The sequence below is a fragment of the Nomascus leucogenys genome, chromosome 6 (assembly GCF_006542625.1).
Source record: "Nomascus leucogenys isolate Asia chromosome 6, Asia_NLE_v1, whole genome shotgun sequence".
In the NCBI taxonomy this organism is placed as follows: Eukaryota; Metazoa; Chordata; class Mammalia; order Primates; family Hylobatidae; genus Nomascus; species Nomascus leucogenys.
Window position 1 is genome coordinate 99,613,945 of NC_044386.1, and position 25,061 is coordinate 99,639,005.

The 25,061-nt window shown below is 47.6% G+C and overlaps 1 protein-coding gene and 1 long non-coding RNA gene across 2 annotated transcripts in view; one reads left to right on the plus strand and one right to left on the minus strand.

Annotated features, from left to right (window-relative positions):
- Nucleotides 1-1,451: 1,451 nt before the first annotated feature.
- LOC115835528 lies at nucleotides 1,452-23,905 on the minus strand. The gene is made up of 3 exons (XR_004030576.1): nucleotides 23,886-23,905; nucleotides 13,226-13,230; nucleotides 1,452-1,525 (listed from the first exon to the last, which is right to left on the minus strand). It is a non-coding gene; the product is annotated as an uncharacterized LOC115835528 (long non-coding RNA).
- FAH (fumarylacetoacetate hydrolase) overlaps nucleotides 7,250-25,061 on the plus strand; it is a 33,406-nt gene continuing 15,594 nt past the window's right edge. Inside the window, exons 1-8 of the mRNA XM_012507396.2 lie at nucleotides 7,250-7,367; nucleotides 7,550-7,659; nucleotides 12,556-12,666; nucleotides 14,233-14,354; nucleotides 14,888-14,937; nucleotides 16,715-16,805; nucleotides 22,817-22,914; nucleotides 23,025-23,077. Coding sequence (XP_012362850.2) covers nucleotides 7,579-7,659; nucleotides 12,556-12,666; nucleotides 14,233-14,354; nucleotides 14,888-14,937; nucleotides 16,715-16,805; nucleotides 22,817-22,914; nucleotides 23,025-23,077 — 606 coding nt within the window. The 5' untranslated portion in view covers nucleotides 7,250-7,367; nucleotides 7,550-7,578. The remainder of the gene's footprint in view (nucleotides 7,368-7,549; nucleotides 7,660-12,555; nucleotides 12,667-14,232; nucleotides 14,355-14,887; nucleotides 14,938-16,714; nucleotides 16,806-22,816; nucleotides 22,915-23,024; nucleotides 23,078-25,061) is intronic.

The following is a 25,061-nucleotide window of genomic DNA, read 5'->3' on the forward strand; positions in this document are numbered from 1 at the left end:
GGCTGAGGCAGGAGAATCACTTGAACCCAGGAGGTGGAGGTTGCGGTGAGCAAAGATCGTGCCACTGCACTCCAGCTTGGACAGACAACAAGAGCGAAACTCCGTCTCAAAAAATAAATAAATAAATAAATGAAAAGATACCCCATGTTCATAGATTGGAAGACTTAATATTGTTAAAATGTCCATACTACCCAAAGCAATCTACAAATTCAATGGAATCCCTGTCAAAATTGTAATGATATTTTTCACAGAAACAAACAAACAATCCTAAAACATGTATGGAACCACAAAAGACCCTGAATAGCTAAAGCGCTCTTGAGCAAAAAGAACAAAGCTGGAGGCGTCACACTATCTGACTTCAACATCTACTGCAAAGCAGCCGGATGTGGTGGCTCATGCCTGTAATCCCAGCACTTTGGGAGGCTGAGGCAGGAGGATCACTTGAGCCCAGGAGTTTGAGACCAGCCTACACAACATAGCTAGACTCCATCTCTACATTTTTTTAAATATTGGCCAGGCATGGTGGCAGATGCCTATAGTCCCAGCTACGCAGAAGACTAAGGTGGGAGGATCACTTGAGCCACTGGGAGGTTGAGGCTGCAGTGAGCCGTGATCATATCACTGAATTTCAGCCAGAGAACAGAGCAAAACTCTGTCTCTAAAGCAAAGTAAAACAAAACAAAATGAATCTACTATATAGCTATAGTAATCAAAACAACATGGTGCTGGCATAATAACAGACATGTTGAACAGAATAGAGAGCCCAGGAATAAATCCACACATTTACAGCCAGTTGATTTTTCACAAAAGTGCTGAGAATACGTGATGGGGAAAGGACAGTCTCTTCAATAAATGATGTTGGGAAAACTGGATATCCACATGTGGAAGAATGAAATTAGACTCTTATCTCACACCATATATAAAAATCAACTCAAAATGGATTAAAAATGTAAACTTAAGGCCTGAAACTGTAAAACTAGAAGAAGAAAATGGGTAAGCTCCATGTCATTGATCTGGGCAATGATTTTTTGGTTAGGAACCCAAAAGTGCAGGCAACAAAAGCAAATATAGACAGATGGGATTATATCAGGCTAAAAAGCTTCTGTATAGCCAAGGAAACAATCGACAAGAGAAAACCTATGAAGTGGGAGAAAATATTTGCAAACCACATATCTGATATAGAGTTAGAATCTAAAATAAATAATAAACAACTCAATAGCAAGAAAACAAGTAATCTAATTCTTAAAAAATGAGTAATGGGTATGAATAGACATTTCCCAAAAGACATAAAAATGGCCAATAGGTATGTGAAAAAATGCTCAACATCATTATCAGAAAAATGCAAAATAAAACCACAATGAGATACCAACTCACACCTGTTAGAATGGCTATTATCAAAAAAACAAAAGACAACCAGTGTTGCAGAGGGTGTGGAAAACAGGGAACCCTTGTACTTTGTTGGTGGGAATGTAAATTAGTACTGCCATTATGGACAACAGTATAGGGGTTCCTGAAAAAATTAAAACTAGCGCCACCATGTAATTCAGCAATCCCTCTGCTGAGTATATATCCAAAGGATATGAAATCAGTATGTCATAGAGATACCTGCACCTCCATGTTCATTGTAGCATTATTCACAATAGCCAAGATATGAAATCAACCTGAGTGTCCATCAGCAGATGAATGGATAAACAAAAGGTGTATATACACAATGGAATACTATTCAGCCATAAAAAGAAATCCTGTCATTTATGACAACATGGATGAAGCTGGAGGACATTACATTAAATGAAATAAGCGAGATGCAGAACAACAAATACTGCATGATCTCACTTATATGTTGAATCGCAGAAAAAGTTGAAGTCAGAAGTAGAATAGAATGATGGTTACTGGGGGTAAGGGCTGGGAGGTTGGGGAGATGTTGGTTAAAGCCCACAAAATTTCAGATAGGAGGAATAAGTTCAAGAGATCTATTGGAAAATATGGTGACTATAATTAATAACAGTGTATTTTTTTTTTTTAGTCCAACTGAGTCTTGCTCTGTTGCCCAAGCTGGAGTGCGGTGGCGCAATCTCAGCTCACTGCAACCTCCACCTCCTAGATTCAAGTGATTCTCCTGCCTCAGCCTCCCGCGTAGCTGGGACTACAGGCATGCACCACCACACCCAGCTAATTTTTGTATATTTAGTAGAGACAGGGTTTCACCGTGTTAGCAAGGATGGTCTCAATCTCCCGACCTCATGATCCACCCGCTTTGGTCTCCCAAAGTGCTGGGATTACGGGCATGAGCCACTGCGCCTGGCCTTATTATATTCTTGAAAATTGCCAAGAGAGTAGATTTCAAGTGTTCTCAGGACAAAAAAAATGAAAAGTGAGGTAATATTTATGTTAAGTAGCTCAACTTAGCCATTGTGCAATGTATACCTATTTCCGAATGACATGTTTTACATGATAAATATGTATAATTTTTATTTGTCAACTAAAAAAGTAAAAAAGAATTCTCCAGGTGTTGTCCCAGACAGCCACTGAGACGTGGAACACATCTGACAATAACAATCAGAATCCTGGTTAGGAGAGAGGGCAGGACAGAATGCTCTTACACAGGATGTTCTTAGACAGAGTCAATTTACTTCTCATGCTGCATGTTATACTTTATGTACATTAGTGATGGGGACGTAAGGAAGAGGAAAACAGGATTGCTGACATTTATGGAGAACTTTCTGTGTGTCCCACAATATGCTGAGAGTTTTTGCAGAAGTTTTCTTATTTGATCATCTAAACAACCTTACAAGGCAGGTATCATTTTTATTATTTCGTTTTTCCAATTCATGAAATTAAGATTTGGTGAGGTACAGTAACCTAAACCCAAACTCAATATGAATGTTCTAGAAAGAGATTTCAAAATCTTTCTTATTTGAAACCTTAACATATATATTCTCACAGCTGGGTGCAGTGGCTCACGCCTGTAATCCCAGCAATTTGGGAGGCAGAGGCGGGCAGATCACGAGGTCAGGAGTTCAAGACAAGCCTGACCAACATGGCAAAACCCCATCTCTACCAAAAATACAAAAATTAACCAGGCGCGGTGGTGCACGCCTGTAATTCCAGCTAGGTTGGGAGGCTGAGGCAGGAGAATCACTTGAACCTGGGAGATGGAGGTTGCAGTGAACTGAGATCATGCTACTGCACTCCAGCCTGGGCAACAGAGTGAGACTTTGTCTCAAAACAAACAAACAAACAAAAAACAAACAACAACAACAGACATATATATTCTGTTACCACATACTGTTTCCTTTTGTTCAACATCTAGGGAAAGGGCCACAAGGAAAAATCGTGCCTAACCAACTTTAGTGTGTGTGTGTGTGTGTGTGTGTGTGTGTGTGTGTGTGAGAGAGAGAGAGAGAGAGAGAGAAATTTTAGTTTGGATTTATTGTTGACAAACTAAACAATGTTTGCAGAGAGAGGCACTGAGAATGATCTATTCAGCTATGCCAAACAGGTTGAATACAGAGGTTGTAACTTACGTGTCAACATTCCTCTGTATTTCTGGGAGCAACGTGGGATCCACAGCTATAGCTCAAAAAGGCACCGAACATTTGGATGGGAAAAAAGGGACAATTCAGATGGGAAAATTATTGAATATGTATTTAGTTTTAAGAAAACAAAACAAAATTAGAAGTATTTTGTTGAAATAACAGTGAGGGAGAATCTAAAAAGTGGCTCCTGCTTTGATAATGGTAACAGAGAACTCATTATATGGTACACATTATTAAGTCAGATGGCAATGACATGTTCTTTATTTAAGGTGCTGCTTGTTATTTGTGAGTCTTGCAAATACAGCTTAAATCCAAAATGGATTTGAGGTAATATTCCATCAGAACATAGACACAATAGTACCTGAAACAGACTAAAGACAAAATTTAAGAGGGCAGGAAGAAGAAAATTTATATTGCAGAAAACCTAGCCCTGGTTGAGCTGGTTCACCTAGGACTTCATCCAATCCCCTTCTCCCCACCCTACAACATTCACTTGCACTTGAGTTACTTAAGTTCAGTTCCAAGATCCTCTAAATTTTGAGCTCCTTTGAGAGGACAGAATGTCATGTATATTTGCACATGACATATATTCTTAATACTAAAATGTACTGGACACATGCCAAACCCCTGATGCCCACTACAAAATGTGTACCATAAACATCATTGAGCTCAGACCTGAAAAAGAGAGGACACTTACTTTGCTAAAGTGCCTGGCCTTTCACATAATTTCCTCTTTTTCTTGACTACCACGCAGCAGAGCTGAATGTTGCAAAAAAGGCCACCCCATCCTGCTTCCCAGTGCAGGCAGCGTCCACACCTTGCTTATCTGAATGGCAACTGCCAGCTTCTCAGAGCCCTTGCAAGACATCAGTGTCCTGGGTCCAGAAAGTTCTCTCTCAGCTCTCCTGTAAAGGAGTGAGGGGCATGCTTTGTGTGAATGAGGCCTGCAGTGCAGTGTGTTGCTTTTTAGCATAAGAGGGAGGCATTAAATATGGTGCTACAGAGATCCAAACCAGCCTTCATTGCTGGAGGTGCTGAAACTCACTGCCAGTCCTGAAAGTGTTCATACTTTTTGAGTGAGGAATCTTCCTTAGACAATTGTCAAGGAAAAGGAAAACATTCTGTGCATGCACATATTCACTGAACCGTTATTATTACCATCTAAAACATCGCGACTTCCTTAGCCAATGACAATGATCATAATGAAGCCTATTGGGCCTCAAGGAAAAATATTCAAGAGAATAAGGTAGGGAAAGACTGAAAAATTGCATCTATGTCAAGTTTATAAGGATGGAAAAGTCATGTGCATACAAATGGAATGAGAAAAAAAACATGAAAATGTGAAGATTACGTTGGTTGGATTATGGGCAATCTCTTTGTTTTAAAATTCTTTTAAAATAATTGTTGTGATATATGTGGCCAACACATTCTCTTCCAAAAAATGAGAAAGAAAAAATATAGTATACTTGCAAGTTATTTCAAATGCTGTTTTCCAAATAGAGAACAGCTTTGGCGTTTTCAGACACTGTGTATAATTAGTGGGTTGGTTAAGTCTATTTTAAAACTATGAAATCTTACTCCCTCTTTAGCCATCTCATCCCCACACCCTTTCCTACACATACATCTGCCCCACCTCCTTTCCCTAAAATACTCTGGTTTTCTTTCTCCAAGGGTTTTATCATTTAGGCTTTTGTTAACTTGTATGTATTCAGTAGAAGCTCCTGGCCTAGCATCCCCCACACAACACACGCTCCATAAAAAAGGAGTTAAAGATGTGAGTTGCTGGTGTATCCCCATGGCCTGGCACAGGGCATGGGCTTATTGGTTATTGCTTCATTTCCTTTTGGTCAACAGTTTTATATTAATGACATGTATTTATGGAGCACCTATTCTGTGCCAGGTGTTTTGCTGGGTATTGACAGAGTTGCACATGGAATAAGAAAGCTCGTGGTTTTAATGGGAAGGGGCAGGGCAACTACAGAACGTGGAAATAATTCATTGCGTTGCAGCTGAGGACTAGCTTGAATTAGGCAGGTATCAAGTGCTCCCTGGAATGCCTCTTTATAAGGCCACCAAGTTGGGATACTCCCCTCTTCTTTTCCTCTTTCAGGAACCTACCAGAACAAATCAGACCACCTTCATTCCCTCCCCAGGGCTGACTTAAAAGAACTGAAGCCAGTCCTTGGCAGAGCCACTCAGGGCAGGAGATGAGAGCCAAGAGGCTGTGCCCAGACTACGCTCCTTACTGAGTGATGGTCACTGGTCATGCCTGGTGGACAGGCACCAGAGTCATCTCGGGGCTAGGAAGGGGGGCTCAACAGCGCCGGGCCCTGCTTGCCGTACTCGCTCCTCTCAAGCCTTCTGGTTTCAAGCCCACTTAGCTCACATTATCCTGCCATCTTCCAGCCTCTTCTCCCTAAGCTGAAATGCAGAGCAGCCTCCCTAACTCAGCAGTCACTGTGTCACATTCCTCATGGATCTCCAGGGAACCCTTGCCCAGACTATCGTCTACTTTTCTAGATTTCAGCCGGCATCCTGGCTGTTTAAAAGTGTACCTGAATCACTCACACCAACAATAACACAACGACACACTCTCCGGTGTGTTCCAAGTGTCCTGGCTATGGCATGGTCTCAAAAAACTGCGGCTGACTGCACACGAGTGATTAGGTAACACCTTGAACCCACCCTAAGATAGTCTGCCTTTCCCTTCTTTCCTGCCTTCCTCCTTTTCTTTCTCCCTCTCTCTCTTTTCCTATTTCTCTTTTTTCTTTCTTTTCCTTTATCCCCCTCCCTTCCTTTCCTCTTCTTCCCTCCCTTCTCTCTCTTTCCACACACACATACTCTCTATATGCCAGGCACTATTCTAGGTGCTTCACAAATATTAATTCATTCCGTTCTCCTATCGACTTTGTGAAGTAGGAACTATTATCATCAACATTATACAGAGAAGGAAGCTGAGGTAGAGAAAGTGTAAGTAACTTGTCCAAGGTTGAGCAGCTTGTCAACGTCATTTTACTACTGGCGTGTGAAACAGGTGAGTTATATTTTTTAGAATATTAATTCTCATTAATTGAAGACTTCCAAACAGGCGTAACTGTCCCCTTCTCTGACATACAAGTGGAAGTGTCATAGCTGGACGGAGCGTCATGGTATGAAGGCAGAAAGGACGCGACTGGGTGTTCTTCTGAAGCTCAGGGAGCAGCTCTTGGGGAGAAAGTGTTTCCCGGAAGCGGACAAGAGTTCTGTTGAGCTGAAGAGCAGGGCAGCAGCCGGGGCGAGCGAGGCTGGAGTCATGCAGGGCAGAGCCTTAAATGCGAAGCTAAGGTTTGCTCTCGGTAGGACCAGCTAGCTGCCCCGAGCGGGGGCTGGAACCAGATCTCCCCGACGTGGACTCGCGGACAGGGAGGGGATCTGGACGGGGGCGGGGCCAGGGGAGGGGCGGGGCTCGGGGAGTGAGGAGAGACTGGAGGGCCTGGGACTCGCGGGGACCCGGGCCAGGGGAGGGGCGGGGCTGAGGGAGGGAGGGAGAGACTGGATTACCTGGGGCTTGCAGGGCGGAGCCAGGGGAGGGTCGGGGCTCTGGGAGGGAAGGTGGGACTGGAGGACCTGGGGCTTGCGGAGGCGGGGCGAGGGGAGGGGCGGGGCTTGGGGAGGGAGGGTGAGACTGTGGAGGACCTGGGGCTCGCGGGGTCGGGGCAAGGGGAGGGGCGGAGCTGGGGGAGGGCGGACAGACTGGAGGACCTGCGGCTCACGGGGGCGGGGCCAGGGGAGGGGCGGGGCTCTGGAAGGGCGGGCGAGACTGTGGAGGACCTGGAGCTGGCGGGGGTCCGGGTAGGGGAGGGGCAGAGTTCGGGGTTCGGGGGCGGGGTGTTCATGGTGTGACCAAAAGTCAGGCAGGAGCCTCCGGGGTCCCTGATGTGTCACCCGGGCAGGCCGTGGGGGCGGGCAGGGGGGCGGGGCCGGGCCTGACCACAGCCGCCGAGTTCAGTCCGGCTCTCCGCACGCCACCTTAGGCCCGCATCCGTGCCGGGTGCTCTCCAGCATGTCCTTCATCCCGGTGGCCGAGGATTCCGACTTCCCCATCCACAACCTGCCCTACGGCGTCTTCTCGACCAGAGGCGACGTGAGCAGTGGGGCTTTGGCTTCCGGGCGCGGGGAGGGAGTGGAGTGGAGTGGAGTGGAATGGAGTGGAATGAGGGGCGGGATGGAGGCTTGGGCCATTTTTCTCTTAAGATCCGTTCCGTGAGAGTGCCTATGGGCTCGAGTCCCGCCTCGTAACTTTCTAGCTGTGCACGTTATTTAACTTTTCAGCCTCAGTGTCCGCAGGTTTGCTGAGAATTAAATGCAAAATGAAATGAATCGTGTCACTCTCCCAGACAAGCAGAGCAAGCAGGATTCTGTTACCGGAAGCTGGAGCACACAGGCAGGCTGCCTACTCCGAGGTGGTTGCGGTGTGTTTCTCTCGCCCGAGAGGCCAGGTCAGGGCTGGTGGTTCATCTCGCTGGATAGCCCCTAACCCTAGAATCCGGGAAATGATAACCTGGTATGCGTAGCAGGTCAGAGGGGCAAGCGCATTTCTTGGCTTAGAGTTGTGAGATCTAAGATGGCAATTGTCTCTGCCAGGAGCTGAAAGAATTTCAGCTCCTGGCGTGGGCTCCCTGGCATTCCCCTACTGATCAGAAGAAAGAGGGCAGGGAAACAAACTTTGACTAAGTCAGTGTAGTCTGATTAGTAGAAAGAAGTATTTGAAAACTGGGGGTTTATCAGCAAATAGATAATAAGAGGGTCCCTAGGTTGGAAAAGCAGATTCCCTTGGATTTGTTGATGATATTTTTGGCTTAGATTTCTGCTCCCAACTTTAAAGGTAAACTCCTGATTCAGCTCTGTAAGCCATAGAACCCCAGAATCAGGAAATGTTTGCTAAACGAGGGGCCTGGCAGTTGGCTTCTTCCTGGAAAGTAGGGTCCCCTCCTTCCCCCATGGCTTGTCATTGGATGCAAGTGGCTGGCCTTTTGTGGGCCTGTCTGCAGTGAGTGCTTTGGTCTAGAAGAGTCAACTTGTGGTTTCATATCTGGCCAGGCTGACCAGATGTTGCGAGGACACAGAAAGTGGATGCTCAATCCCCTGGAGGACACAATCTGAGGCACATTAAACCTTAACTTGTGATGGCCAACAACCTTTCTGCAGACAGAGCCCTCCCTCTGCCCTCCTCGAACACTTTGCCCTCGGCAGATGTGTCCTCCCTCACCTTTCCTGGGAGCACAAATCCATTAGACAGAAACATTTGCGAGAGGCAGGCACACCCCAGTAGGGGGCTCTGACTTGCTTTCTCAGGGGAATCGAATTAATGTCCGTTAGAGTGTGGCTAGGTGTTTTCAGACACCGTGTCCTGCTGTTTCAGCATCAGAATGTGCAGGGCAGCCACTACAGATGTCTGGAAGAGAGAGCCCCATCCCGCTGTCCTCTGATACAGTGCTGGGGGTGGAGAGTTGGCCCTTTGGCCTTCCAGCTAAACGAGCCTCTTCTGAAGCTTTCTCTGCAGGCATTGGACATTCCAACGGTGATGGCTGCCTTGCCAGGCAAGACTAGTTGCCAAGGCAAAACCTCCCTTCCCCCATGTCAGCAGTCAGACTTTCCTAATTTGAGTGGAATAACAATGAATCCAGCCATCGCTTTATTCATTTTTTTTATTCAGCAAATGCTTATGAACCCCAACTCTGGTCCAGACTTTGCCTGGGCTCCAAGTTGGCATCAAAGACACAGGAGATGCCTTCCTTCCATTTCTGGTTGCTCATGGACTAGTAAGGTGTACAGGGGTGCTCTCTGTGAAGGTAGGGGTGGTGGCCTCTGAGAACGGGATTGTAGTAGTGTGGAGCTGGTTTTGCCGGGTGCCTTGTTAAAGTCCCCGTGGTCTGGCCGTGCCGCTGCCTCTTGGCCTCTGCTCTCTCCAGCCACATTGGCTGCCTTTGAGTCTCTGAGATGTGCTAAGAGCAGCTTCCTGCCTTCAGGCCTTAGCACATGTTGTTCCTTCTGCCTGGAATACTCGTCCTTCTGCTCTCTATATGCTTGGCCCCTTCTCACTCTTTGGGACTCAGCTTAAATGTCACCTCCTAAGCACCCTCTCTGAATGAGCTCCCTGCTGCAGCCCAGCCTTGGTTATCTCTCACCACACCCTGTGTTTCCTTTTGCTTCTGGAGAGAAGGAACCAAGTCACTGTTCCCAGGGCCTCAGCAGCCTTTGTGTAGTGCTGGTGCTGAGAAGATGCTCTCTAAATGTTTGTGGCATGAATAGCGTCTGCCCTGTGTCTGTTCTTGTGGTGAGAGATTTACAGATATTAATTAAATTCTCACAATAAACCTACTGTGAAGTTAGTGTCCCCATTCTACAGATGAGGAAACTGAGGCCCAGAGAGGCAAAGCATCATGCTCCAGATCTCACAGCCAGTAAGAGGCAGATATGGGGTTGATCCCCACATCTGTCAGCCTCCCTAGGGTCTAGCCCTACGGGGCTTAGCAGGTGTTCTCCCCATGTGTGGAAATGAGAGATTGTAAGAAATAAAGACACAAGGCAAAGAGATAAAGAGAAAACAGCTGGGCCCGAGGGACCACTACCACTGAGACACAGAGACCGGTAGTGGCCCCGAATGGCTGGGCGCACTGATATTTATTGCACACAAGACAAGGGGAGCAGGGTAAGGAGGGTGAGTCGTCCGAGTGATTGATAAGGTCAAGCAAGTCACGTGATCATGGGACAGTAGGCCCTTCCCTTTCAGGTAGCCGAAGCAGAGAGGGAAGGCAGCATATGTCAGCATTTTCTTCTATGCACTTATCAGAAAGATCAAAGACTTTAAGACTTTCATTATTTCTTCTACCGCTATCTTCTAAGAACTTCCAAGAGGAACCAGGAGTACAGGAGGAACATGAAAGTGGACAAGGAGTGTGACCATTGAAGCACAGCACCACAGGGAGGGGTTTAGGCCTCCGGATGACTGCGGACAGGCCTGGATAATATCCAGCCTCCCACAGGAAGCTGGTGGAGCAGAGTGTTCCCTGACTCCTCCAAGGAAAGGGAGACTCCCTTTTGCGGTCTGCTAAGTAACGGGTACCTTCCCAAGCACTGGCGTTACCGCTTGACCAAGGAGCCCTCAAGCGGCCCTTATGCGGGCATGACAGAAGGCTCACCTCTTGCCTTCTAGATCACTTCTCACAATGTCCCTTCAGTACCTGACCCTATACCCGCTGGTTACTCCTAGGTTATATTAGTAATGCAACAAAGAGTCATACTAAAAGCTAATGATTAATAATGTTTATACTAATGATTGATAATTGTCCATGATCATCTGTATATCTAATTTGTATTATAACTGTATAGCAGTATAGCTACAGTTTGTGCCTTCAGTCTCTTGCCTTGGCACCTGGGTAATCCTTCGCCCACACCAATCCCATGCTTCCCCCTCTATGTCAGGCTGGGAGTTGGGTAATGCTTTCCTTTGGACAACTTTATATCAGATATGACCAACTATTTTAAAACAGAGGCAATGCACATTCATTCTCTTGAAGTTAGACAAATGCAGTCTCCCTCCTTAGTTTGTTTCCTTCAAGTTGCAGATGGGAAACTGAGGCCCAGAGACTTGTCCAAGATGATAAGATGGTGAATGAGGGAGCAGACTTGGAGCCCAGGAATCCTAGGTCTGACCTGTGAACCCCCTCCAGTTTTGTGCTGAAGAAAATAACTCCTAAGGTTGAAAGTATAGGGACTCACTCTCTCAGACTTTTTCTGGGTCCTCAGCTCATAGTTTGAAGCTTCTAAGCTTTGTTTGCATTTGAGGCAGCAGGCAGCTGCACTTGTGACCCCATTTTGGAGGTTGCTCACTGGTGGTGACTCCTTCTTGCCTTCAGCTGGGTGTGGGGACCAGGGTCAGAGATGTGGTCCAAGGGTCTGCCCTGCACATTCCCTGAATGGAAAGCCACTTGGATCCAGGTGGTTCAGCTCTTTGCCTACTGCAGCAGATTTGCCATTTTCAGGAGGGGAAGACTGAGGCCCAGGGAGTTGGCAGTGGGGCTGAGAATGAGTGGCTAAGCTCTCCAGGCAGCCTCTTCTAGGGTAGGCTCTGCTGGGACCTCAGATGAGGAGTCTGGCTCTGGTCTACCCCAATTCCAAGAGCTGACATGCATGGAGAAATGGCCACCTTTTCTCAGCCCACCCCAATGAGCAGCCAATGGAGATAAGGCCAGCCAATAATCCCACCACTAAGCTCGCTGGCACTGAAATGGCCAAGCTGGTGGTTCAGGAGAGCTGGAAGCCTGGCTCAGGACAGAGCCCCAGGAAGTTGAGTCTGCAAACATGCCCTCGGGTTCTTGTTGACGAGCAAAGCTCAGGGTTGTGGAGACAAAGACCGGGACTTCACAAATATTGAAGACATCTTTGTTGATGCCGGGGTTTTGTAGTGCAGAAAGGAACTTGCCTTGCATGTTCTGAGCAGTCTGGCTTCCTGAAGCTCCCTTACAACCTGAGCTCTCCTCCATTTGAGCTACAACAGAGCTCATTCATCCAAGCCACCTGGCCCTCAGCACTGTGCGTTGGGCGCTCGTGCTCCACTGCACAACTGAATTACCCTAGTCAAGGCCTAGGTTAAACCTGGAAAATAATCCAACATCCTGGTAAGGTGGTGAGCTCCTCATCACTGGAGGCATCTATGTAATGCCTAGGGAACTTTGCAGGGGTCTTTGCCCAGGTTAAGTGGCTAGGACCAGGCTGACTGCTTTTCCCCCAGTCCAAGGGATATTTGATTTATTTCCCATTCAGGGAACACAGATTCTTTTTCCTTTTAGTCCTGGAAGCAGAGATGGCACAAGGGAGCTGGGGCAGGATGCTGAGAACATAGTTCTTCAGTCCGTTCTGCATACAGGGCCACCTAAAGGGGGACCCATAGGCTCTTCAGTAGACAGGCTTTCTGAGTAAATGAGCCAAGCCCAGCCAGGGGCATTTTCTGGTGCTGACCATGTCGTCTTCCTCCTAGCCAAGACCGAGGATAGGCGTAGCCATTGGCGACCAGATCCTGGACCTCAGCGTCATCAAGCACCTCTTTACTGGTCCTGTCCTCTCCAAACACCAGGATGTCTTCAGTCAGGTAGGACATTGTGAAACGACTTGTCCCTGACCTCAGTGGCACTTACTGTGGATGCCAACAGGAGAATGCCCCTTGCTTTCTATTTCCGATAGAGGTAATGCCATCGGAGGTCTCAGAGGTTATACTTGGATAAGGCTGGGGTTGTTTTGAGACAGACAAACTGGTAGGAGGTGGCCTTGGGACAATTCAGGGTGGCTTCTCACCTCAGGGCGAGTTCCTAGGTGAAAAAAGTGTCAGTGTCTGCAGTCCTGGGTCGTTCCTAGTTGTCTATGAGATGAAGCTCTTCAGGAACTCTGGTTACTTTCCTTGTCAAGCTATTTGAGCCTCTGCCTGTCCAAGGGCTGTGTGGGCCCCCAAGGGAGGGAGCTATGAGCTCTGCCCTCCAGTTCTGCGGAAGCAGCCATGGAGGAGTCAGCCTGAAGTACATGTTCACATGGGATGGGCATGAATTTGCTTCCCTGTAAACAGTCAGCTACTTTGATATAGCATCTTCTCATTGCATGGGTCAGGAAGGAGGGTGGGATTTATGGGTACCTCTTGTGTGCCAGGAGCTTCGCACACATCCTCTCCTTCAATCCTCCTGACCACCCTCTGGCACAGGAATTGGAATTCCTATGGCGGCCTGAGCATCTAGATGGGGACCTGAACTTCTGGAATGAGATGTGGTTTTCCCAAGCTGCACAGCTAGAAGTATCAGAGCTGGGACTGGAATTCTGACTCTTAGAACCTACAAGGGCTTTTTCTGCTATGCCTCTTCTTTTTTTAAATTAAAAAACCTCTCGGCTCACGCCTGTAACCCCAGCACTTTGGGAAGCCGATGCGGGCAGATTGCTTGAGGTCAGGAGTTTGAGACCAGCCTGGCCAACATGGTGGAACCCCCTCTCTACTAAAAATACAAAAATTAGCTGGGTGTAGCGGTGCACGCCTGTAATCCCAGCTACTTGGGAGGCTGAGGCAGGATAATTGCTTGAACCTGGGAAGCAGAGGTTGCAGTGAGCCGAGATCACATCAGTGCACTCCAGCCTGGGTGACAGAGTGGGAAAAAAAACAACGATTTTTTTTTAATAGAGATGAAGTCTCACTATATTGCCCGGGCTGATCTTGAACTCCTGGGCTCAAGTTATCCTCCCCCTCGGCCTCCCAATGTGCTGGGATTATAGGCATGAGCCATCACACCTGGCCCAAAACCTCTTCTTAACTGATGTGAAAGGAATTAGTTTAGGCTGTGATCACTCTGCAGACTGGAGTGTGCCTCTACTGGAAGAACATGGCCACCTTCAACTGTGGGCCGGGCCAAGCTTAGCACAGTTGCTGTGCCAGGTAGCAGCTCCTGGGCTTGGACAATTGTGTGCAGGTGCATGAGGGCATGAGGCAACGTCAAGAGAGGATATGCTTTTCTCCAGATTGATGAATAAATGACAAAACTAAGAGCAGAGGTCCTGAGAGTTTGAGTGAACAGGAGAGAAGTGGCAGGGGCTGGCAGGCTGGCTGGCCTCCCATTGGCAGGAGGGATACTCCCTGGGTTTTCCTGTGCGTGATCTTCTTTCTCCGTGTTTTGGGTCTTAGCCTACACTCAACAGCTTCATGGGCCTGGGTCAGGCTGCCTGGAAGGAGGCGAGAGTGTTCTTGCAGGACTTGCTGTCTGTGAGCCAAGCCAGGCTCAGAGATGACACCGAACTTCAGAAGCGGTGAGAAGCATGTGGTCATGGGGGAGATGAGGGGATGCAGCAGGGGAGATGAGGGCTGTGTGGTTGTCAGTGCCATTCTGAGTCACAGCTTGGCAGCCTTAGTGTGGCCAAGTCAGACCTGCCCCCATCCAGCCCCTGCCTGAGCTGCATATTGATGGGAGGGCTTTGGGAGGGACTGGGATTGCCTTGTTGCCTGGACTGGAGCTGCCCAAGCTAGGCCAGGCCAGGCCCATTGGCCCTCTCTCTCACTCAGCTGGTCCTCATTAGCATCATCTGTGCCCTCGTCTGGTTTCTAGAGTAGGAAAGAGTTTCCACTTGTCTAGTCCCATTTCCTAGGGTAGAATATAGAAACGGCTTCAGTGGGTGGATGTCCGCTCAGCTGTGAAAGGTTCAGCATAACTCTGGCCCCAGGCCAGCCAGGAGGTGCCCACTGGAGATTGTGGATAATCTTGGGGATGGTCTGGACTGAGCCTGTGGGTGAGACCGTGCTTTGCTGCCTACTTGACTTCGAAGCCCCTGGTTCTGTCTTTCAGTGCATTCATCTCCCAGGCTTCTGCCACGATGCACCTTCCAGCCGCCATAGGTGAGTGCAATCTCTTCACCAAGACAAGAACGGAGCAGCTTCTTGGGCCAAGAGGGCTGGCCAGGTGCTTTGGTTCTGCATCTGGGTGGAGGGTCCCTGCTGGGGGTGGGGGGACATGGAGGAGGGGCTCTGGGGCTGTTACCCTCTCCTCATCACTGACCTTTCTCAGCACCCAGGCCCGGCATTCACTCAGGCTATATCTTGCCTCAGGTAGTGAGTTGCAGACTGCTCAAGTTCATGACTAGCTACATGGCTCCCTGCACAGCAAATTGTCCTCCTTCCCCCAAAGGCTATGGGACGAGTTCTCTGAGCTCAGTCTGTGAGTCAGCAGTTTTGAGGAAAGAGGCCAGAGGGCTATGAAGGGCCCCAGTTTGAGCACGTGGCAGGATGTCTGGTTGGACAGTCATTCAGGAAGTTGGAGCTGTTGAAACTCTCAACCTGAAGCAGAGAGAGGCTGGCTCAGCCTGCGGCCCAAAGCACAGCCCTCTTCCTTGTGCACAGGCCTCCTCTGCTGGGCTACCCGGGCACCTGTGAGCTGAGGGGCTGGTTGACCCTGCCCTGGGGCACACTGCCTCTCTGGAACAGCTCCTGCTGTCAGGGGAGAGTCCTTTGCTGCTGGGCTGCTTGGGCTAAGCTGACTGGAGGATGGGGTTGGGGACAGGGGCCGAGTCACCTGCCTCCTCCCAGCCCCTCTCACTCCCCACTCCTGTGCACTCATGGGACTGTGCTATTTTTTTTGGCAAACCAGCTGTTGTGCAAACCATATGTCTTTCAGGGATATCATGTCTGGTTGACTGATGGTGCCCTTTCTTCTTTTTTTTTTTGGTATGGATTTGTTATTTTGAAAAATCTCTCAGCTATTACTTCTGTGCATTGGGACCGAAGATGGGAAGCAGCAGCTAAGGCTCCACCTGCCCCGTGGACTTTTCTTCCTCTCCTCACCCTTCACCGTGACTGTTGCTAGTCTAGGCTGTTGGTATTGATGAATATCCAGCTTTTTTTTTTTTTTTTGAGGAGACATTTAGGAAGATAAAACAGGCAGACTGTCCCAACTGGTTTTTCTTTCAGATTTGTAATTCTCTGAATGATAGATATGCCTACAGCTTGCTGGCCAGTCTGTTCAGTTCATCATAATCCATATGCATCTGCAGTGTGGAAGCCCTTGTCCTTGGCACTCGGGCAGAGTCCAAGAAAATGAGGACTGGGCTGGGGCTGTCCTGGAATGTCCACAGTCTAGCAAAGATGTGCACACACATAACCAGAGCACCAGTGGGAAGCGAAGCCTGCCCCAGAAGGATTCAGGGGAGGGGATTTGGAGGGGGAAGAGATCCTGCTAGAGAGAGCAGGGAGGGCTTCAGGGAGGAGTGGGCCTCAAAGAGTTGCCAGGATCTGAACACACAGGGACAAGGGAGAAGTCAATCAGTATAGGCGTGGTGAGGGAGCCTGTGGGAACTTGGGAATGGCAGTTGTGTGTGGTAAAAGTGGGGAGCCTGAGAAGGGGGGTGGTATAGCCACTTGGTGTTCACATTCCACTGTCAGTTTCAGAAAGTCTGAACTCCTGATTTCTTACTTGTTTCTCAGCTGAGGGCTCTAAGAACAAATCTTCAGTGAGGATATTTTATATTGCATTTGTGCTGTCACTGCTGGCTGCAGGCTGAGCTCTGGGTGTATAAACAGTATTGTGTGCACACTCATGGCGCCAGTGCTTGGAACAGTCCATTCTCCTTTCTGAGGCATCTGGGTTGCTGATGGGATCTCTTGGGTCTTTCCTCTGCAGGAGACTACACAGACTTCTATTCCTCTCGGCAGCATGCTACCAACGTCGGAATCATGTTCAGGGACAAGGAGAATGCATTGATGCCAAATTGGTATGAACTGGGCCAAATGTTTGCATAAGTTCAAAGTCTTTCTTTTCATTTCCAGCAGCATGTTTGTCTCAGGAGCTGCCAAGTTCTTCTTAAAGTAAACTGGGGAGGAAAAGCAGTTATGATGTTGCAACCTCTGGAAGCAGTGGTCTCAGCTTCTGGTCTCCTGCTCAGCTTGGCTTAGGACTTGCTGTGGGATCGAAGGGCAAGTCCCTTAAGCTTCTTTGGACAGCAGGGGTCGGAATTAGATTCCCTTAATCACTATGCTCCTTCTGGAGTCTTTCATTTATAAGCTGTGTATTATCATACTATGGGCAAGTCTTAGACTCTAGCATGCTGCATACTTACATTTTCTGATGAATGAGAATCCTCAGATGTGCCCAGTGCTGTATATTCCTCAACATGTGATCGGTTTCATTCATTTGTTTGATCCTCATAGTAGTTCTGTGATGTCACAAGGCCATGATTATAAGCCCCATTTTACAGACAGGAAAATGGGCTCAGAGAAGGATCAACTTGCCTGAGCACAACAGGGCCACAGCCTGTCTCCCAGCCCCCAGATCAGGCCACTGACCAAGCTGAGGATGCAGAGCTGGGGTCCTTGCCCTTTGTTCTGTGTTGTCCCCTGGATGTGATGGTTCCTTGGGACTGAAGAGGGCCTGGACGCAGTGGCAGGCATATACCCCAGGCCCCGGTGCCATCAGTCACACACAGGAGCTGGCTTAGGGATGGGGCTTTACTCTCTCTCGAGTGTCTCCAGTAGGCTATGCCATGAGGGGAGAGGGTCTGTTAGAACCGAGATGAGGAAGAAAGAAAGGGAGAGAGAGCAGTTCCAAACCAGAGATATTGAGCAACAAGGCCAAGGTTGCAGAACAAGGCAGGGGTGAATCTGAGACCAGAACCCAGGCTCCAGGTTCCAGGCTCCCACGTGAGATGGGCAAATATTTGAGACTCTTGCACTGTACAGGCTCCAGCCTGTATTTGTCCCCAGCCAGCTTCAACCTGTCTATCTGAGTGTCCTTGGCAGTGATGACCCAGTGGACTGCCCAGCCCCAGAAGAGCTGGCTGTCACCTGTGTGCCAGGATCCCAGTGGCCAAAGGGCAGGGGCACCAGGAAGTGAGAGGAGAGCCGGGACCTGGGAAATGAGTGTTGACTGTGTCTGAAACCGAGTGTGGGGGCCGCAGCCATCCTTGCCCCATGTCCTTCTGCAGAATAAGAGCAAATAGGCCTTCTCTAGCCATGTTTGATGCAAGATGGCCCGCAGCTGTGACTTTTTAGCTTTATGTACATAGTCTTTATTATAAAGGTAACATATATTTACTGGAATTAATCCAAACACTACAGAAAATATGTAAAGTAAACATTTACAATTTAAAATGTGTCTACTCTTTGACCTGCAATGCTCACTTTCATGCATCTATCCTACAGAAATAAAAGCACCAGTGGGTTGTATCCAAGAGCAAGGATGTTAATTAGCAGAGTTTCTAGTGGCCCAGAACTGGAAGTAATCTGAATGCTTACCGGTGGAGGAATGGTTGAAAAATTGGTCTATTCACAATATGAAATGTTTTGCAGCTAGTGGAAGATTTAGATCAAGAGAGATGTACATTGATCAATGTTAAGTGCAATAGGTAAACTATAGGCAATTAGGTAAAGTGTGTCTCACTTTTATAAAAAAAGCACAAAAAACACATATGTACATACACACTGTATTAGTTTTTGTTGCTGCTGTAACAAATTACCACAAACTTGGTGGCTTCAAACACAAATATATTCTCTTCTAGTTCTGGAGGCCAGAAGTTGAAAATCAGTCTCACTGGCTAAAGTCAAGGTGTCAGCAGGGCTGGTTCCTTCTGGAGGCTCTAGGAGAGAACCCATTTCTTTGACTTTTCAGCTTTAGAGGTTGCCTGTATCCCTTGCCTTTTGACCCCTTCCTCATATCACTCCAACCACTTGATTCTGCTGTTACATTTCCTACTTCCTCCTTTGACCTTGCCTCTGTCTATAAGGACCCTTGTGATTACATTTAGGGTTCACTCAAATAACCAGGGACAGTATCCCTAGCTCAAGATCCCTAACTTAATCACACCTGCAAAACCCTTTTTGCCATGTAATAATATCCACAGGCTCCAGGGATTAGGATCTGGATATCTTTTGGAGGGCTATTTTTCAGCTTAACACACACACACACACGCATGTGCACGTGCACGCACACACACTTATGCATACATTATTTCCATAGGCTGGTATGAGCATACAGAAAGGCAAAAAATATTAAACTCCAGATTAACATTGCTTTCCTCAGGGGGAGTGGCTAGATGGGGAGAGATTACTAACTCCTTTTTTTCATCTGAATTCTTTGAAATATTACATGCCATGTAATTGCATGCAATTGAATTTTATAATTTAATCCAATAAAGGAACCAAAGTGGGTTAAAAAGGGAGCTCTTCCTCAGCCACTCACCAGAGGCAACTACTTTGAACAAGTTGGGTGTGCCGCCTCCTGTACTTTGCTCCAGGTTACACATGCATGACCACGCGTATGTACGCATACATATGCATTTTATTTCTTAATAAAACAAGGCCATGCTGAAATTTGCTTTTTTTACTTCATCATTGACATATCTCCATGTAAATAAGTTTAAATCTATCTCAGTCTTTTACAAAATAAGTTTTTTAGGGGTAGGTAATACAAGACAATTACACAGTAAAATATCATTTTTATAAAAAGATACAAAAATACGGTACAGTAGGGCTGGGCGCGGTGGCTCACATCTGTAATCCCAGCACTTTGGGAGGCCGAGGTGGGTGGATCACAAGGTCAGGAGTTTGAGACCAGTCTGACCAACATGGTGAAACCCTGTCTCTACTTAAAATACAAAAATTAGCGGCCAGGCATGGTGGCTCACGCCTGTAATCCCAGAACTTTGGGAGGCTGAGACGGGCAGATCACCTGAGGTCAGGAGTTTGAGATCAGCCTGGCCAACATGGTGAAACCCTATCTCTACAAAAGTACAAAAATTTGCTGGGCATGATGGCGGGTGCCTGTAATTTCAGCTACTTGGGAGGCTGAAGCAGAAGAATCACTTGAACCCGGGAGGCAGAGGTTGCAGTGAGCTGAGACTGTGCCATTGCACTCCAGCCTGGGTGAGAGAGCAAGACTCCATCTCAAAAAAAAAAAAAAAAAAAAAAATTAGCTGGGCGTGGTGGCAGGCGCCTGTAGTCCCTGCTACTTGGGAGGCTGAGGCGGGAGAATTGCTTGTACCTGGGAGGTGGAGGTTGCAGTGAGCCGAGATCACACCACTGCACTCCAGCCTGGGCGACAGAGCAAGACTGTGTCTCAAACCCCACCCCCCACCCCCCCCAAAAAAATGGTACAGTAATAAAAGTGTATAGAAATATAGGGAAATGAGGACCATGCTAGTTTCCTCTAGGGTGAGGGGCAGGAAGGAAGGGGAGTGAGACCAGGGAGGGATCCCAAGAATGCACTGGACTTGATAAGTGAACTGTTATTTCTTTAGCTCCTTGGTGGTGCATGGTGACTTGTGTTATTACATGTTTTTTTTTTTTTTTTTTTTGAGACGGAGTCTGGCTCTGTCGCCCAGGCTGGAGTGCAGTGGCACAATCTTGGCTCACTGCAAGTGCCGCCTCCTGGGTTCACGCCATTCTCCTGCCTCAGCCTCTCCGAGTAGCTGGGACTACAGGTGCCCACCACCACGCCCGGCTAATTTTTTGTATTTTTTAGTAAAGACTGGGTTTCACCGTGATCTCGATCTCCTGACCTCGTGATCCGCCCGCCTCGGCCTCCCAAAGTGCTGGGATTACAAGCGTGAGCCACCGCGCCCAGCCTATTACATGTTTTTGTATATCATAAATATTACAAAATAATTTATCAAACATTTAAAAAATTAAAAGCAACAAAAACAGTCAATATATATATACATGGTTGAGAATTCAAAAGGTACTTAAGGGTAAACAATGAAAAAAACAGAACTCAACCACCTATGGGCCACCATCCAGTTCCCGTCTCCAGAGACGAAACTGTTAATCGGTGTCATACATATATTTTCTTTTTCTTTTTTTTTTTTTTGAGACTGGGTCTTACTTGGTCACCCAGGCTGGAGTGCAGTGATATGACCTTGGCTCACTGCAGCCTTGACCTCCCAGGTGAAGCCATCCTCCTGCCTCAGCCCACTAAGTAGCTGGGATTAAAGGTGCATGCCACCATGCCTGGCTAATTTTTGTATTTTTTGTAGAGATGGGTTTTCACCATGTTGGTCAGGCTGGTCGCAAACTCCTGGACTCAAGTGATCAGCCCGCCTTGGCCTGCCTTAACCCTACGGAGTGCTGGGGTTATAGGCATGAGCCACCGTGCCCGGCCTTATACATTTTTTCACAGATGTTTTTGCATACTCTGCCAGTTTATCTATACAGTCATTTCTCTATTATTAGTTTAAAAGAGTGTTTTATAAGTGATAGAAATTAACCCTTTGTTGCAATGCATTGCAAATATTTTCTCCCAGTATGTTATCTTTTTTCTTTGTTTGCCAGTCTTTCTAGATACAGAGTTTTGCATTTTCTTTCTTTCTTTTTTTTTTTTTTTTTTTTTGAGACAGAGTCTCGCTCTATCGCCCAGGCTGGAGTGCAGTGGCACCATCTTGGCTCACTGCAAGCTCCGCCTCCTGGGTTCACGCCATTCTCCTGCCTCAGCCTCCCGAGTAGCTGGGACCACAGGCGCCTGCCACCACACCCGGCTAATTTTTTGTATTTTTAGTAGAGACAGGGTTTCACCTGTTAGCCAGGATGGTCTTGATCTCCTAACCTTGTGATCCGCCCGCCTCGGCCTCCCAAAGTGCTGGGATTACAGGTGTGAGCCACCGTGACCGCCCTAGAGTTTTGCGTTTTCATAAAGTCAGGCATGCCAATCATTTTCCTTATGGCATTTACTTTTGTGTAATGTTTAGAAAGGCTTTCTCCACCCCAAGAATTTGGAAGTTTTTTGTGTTTTTGTGTTTTTTTTTGTTTTTTTTTTTTCTAGTGCCTGTAATAGCCTTTCTTTGTACATTTAGATCTTGAATCCATCTGGATTTCCTTTTATGTGTGAGGTGTGGTATGGGTCTGTATCCATTTCCTGGGGCTGCTGTAAGAAAAAGCCACAACAACAGGAATTTATCCCCTCAGTTCTGGAGGCCATAAGTCTGCAATCAAGGTGTCAGCAGGGCCATCTCCTCCTGAAGCTTCTAAGACCGTCCCTGTCCTTGCTGCTTCCAGCTTCTGGGGGCTGCAGGCGTTCCTTGTGGCTACATCACTCCAGTCTCTGCCTCTGTCTTCACGTGGCCTTCTCCTCCTTTCTATATCTTCTCTTCTCTTCTGTCTCTTATAAGGACATTTCTAATTGGATTTAGGGCCCACCTGGATAATTCAGGATGATCGTGTCTCAAGATTCTTAACTTGATTACATGTATAAAGACTCTGGGAGTTAGGACATGGCTGTATCTTTTTTTTTTTTTTTGAAACGGAGTCTTGCTCTGTTGCCCAGGCTGGAGTGCAGTGGTGCAATCTCGGTTCACTGCAACCTCCACCTCTCAGGTTCAAGCGATTCTCCTGCCTCAGCCTCCTGAGTAGCTGGGACTACAGGCGTGCACCACTATGCCTGGCTAATTTTTGTATTTTTAGTAAAGACGGGGTTTCACCAGGTTACCCAGGCTGTTCTCGAACTCCTGGCCTCATGTGATCTGCCCGCCTCAGCCTCCCAAAGTGCGGGATTACAGGTGTGAGCCACTGCGTCCAGCCCAGAATTTTCTTCCTTTCTGAGGCTGAATAATATTCCACTGTATGTATATACCACAGTTTGTTTATCCATTCATCCATGGATGGAAACTTGTAAGCACCTTTTGATTTTTGAGCCATGTGTATATGGCAACTCTTTGTTTCTAGTTTTTGAAGTTTTTAAAGTTAATTGACAACATATAACAGCTCTGATGCCCTGCATTCTCTTGTCTTCCTTTCTCAGGCTGCACTTACCAGTGGGCTACCATGGCCGTGCCTCCTCCGTCGTGGTGTCTGGCACCCCAATCCGAAGGCCCATGGGACAGATGAAACCTGATGACTGTAAGTGACCCCAGTGTCCAGGCCCTGCTGGTGCCCAGCTCTCTGTTCCCACACAGTGAGTTCTGTGGCCTCACTCACAGCACCCTTTTTTTTTTCTGGTGTTATTCCAGCTAAGCCTCCTGTATATGGTGCCTGCAAGCTCTTGGATATGGAGCTGGAAATGGTGAGTGAGCTTGGTGTTTTATTGCCATGGGATCTATAGACACCCAGCAGGAGAGCCCTTTGGGATGGCTCCCTGCACCATGAGCCGCCCACTCCTCTCCTCTTCAGCCACATTGGCAGCCGCTCTGTGTCCCCACCTGGCCATCAGAAGGACAGTCGATCCTTATTACTTGCAGATTCTGTATTTGAGAATTCACAACTACTTGCTAACATTTATTTGTAAGTCCGAAATTAACATTCACAGAGCTTTTGTGGGCATGTGTGGACATGTGCAGAGCAGTGAAACATTTGAGCTGCCCAGTGAGCCTGTTCCTAGGTGAGGCTGGACAAGGTGTTACTCTGCCTTCTTGTGTCAGCTCATGCTGTAAACATGTGTCCTTTGTAGTCTATTTGGTGCCATGTTTTTTGCATATCTGTGCTTTTTTGGCAGTTTCGCTGTTATTTTTATAATGGCCCCAAGTGCAGTGCTAAAGTGCCGTCTAGTATCCCTAGCACAGGAAGACTGTGATGTGCCTTATGGAGAGAATATGCGTGTTAGTAAGCTTTGTTCAGGCAAGTTACAGTGCTGCTGCCTCAGCTCAATGTTCATGAATGAACCAAATATATTACATAAAGCATTTTTAAGCAGAAACACACATAAAACAAGGTTATATAATTAGGTTTTGATTAGTTGATAAAAATTTCCTGACCAAAGGCTTGTAGGAACCTAATCCTGTGTTTCCTCTAGGAACAGTCATTCCATATTTGCTAATTCTGTGTTCTTGGTGACTTTAAAAAAAATAATTACCTGGCCGGGCATGGTGGCTCACACCTGTAATCCCAGCACTTTGGGGGCTGAGGCGGGTGCATCACCTGTGGTCAGGAGTTCAAGACCAGCCTGGCCAACATGGTGAAAACCCGTCTCTACTAAAAATACAAAAATTAGCTGGGGATGTTGGCGGGTGCCTGTAATCCCAGCTACCTGGGAGGCTGGGGCAGGAGAATCGCTTGAACTCAGTAGAGGAGGTTGCAGTGAGCTGAGATTGTGCCACTACACTCCAGCCTGGGTGACAGAGTGAGACTCCATCTCAAAACAAAAAACAAAAAACAAAAACCCACAAATAATAATTACCACAAGTGACAATAATCAAGTGTATCAGCCCCATGGCTGGGCCCGCACAACATCAGAACTGTGGTTACTTTAGGGCTGCATACTTTCTTATTTATTTTATTTTATTTTCTGAGATGGAGTCTTACTCTGTCGCCCAGGCTGGAGTGCAGTGGCACTATCTCGGCTCACTGCAAGCTCTGCCTCCTGGGTCCACACCATTCTCCTGCCTCAGCCTCCCGAATAGCTGGGACCACAGGCACCCACCACCACGTGTGGCTAATTTTTTGTATTTTTAGTAGAGACGGGGTTTCACCGTGTTAACCAGGATGGTCTCGATCTCCTGACTTCGTGATCCACCTGCCTTGGCCTCCCAAAGTGCTTGGATTACAGGCGTGAGCCACCGCGCCCAGCCAGGGCTGTACACTTTTTTAAATTAAAGTTTTTATTTTGAGGTCATTGTAGACTCACATGCAGTTGTGAGAAATAGTACAGAGATCCCAAGACACCTTCACGCAGTCTCCCCCAGTGGCAACATCCTTCATAACCATGGTGCTCTATCACAACCTGGATGTTGATATTGGTACAGTCAGTCTCACCACCTGAGGATCCCTCATGCTGTCCATTTTTCAGAGGGGACACTGAAATCTGGGCAGCCCCTAAGGTGAGGGGACCAGGGCAGTGATGGGAAGGAGGAGCTGACCTGGGGGAGGCAGTGCTCCGGGGACCTGGCAGTGTCTTCAGCATCTGCTGGGTTGTCTGATGCCCAAGGTTGGAGTCAGGCTCCGTGTGGGAAATGCAGACAGGCAGATGGAGGGGGCTTTTCCATAGTTAGCACCTACAGTTTTAGGCGTTGCCTCAGGAAGCTCTGAGTGCCTCATCACTGATGGTGTAGAAG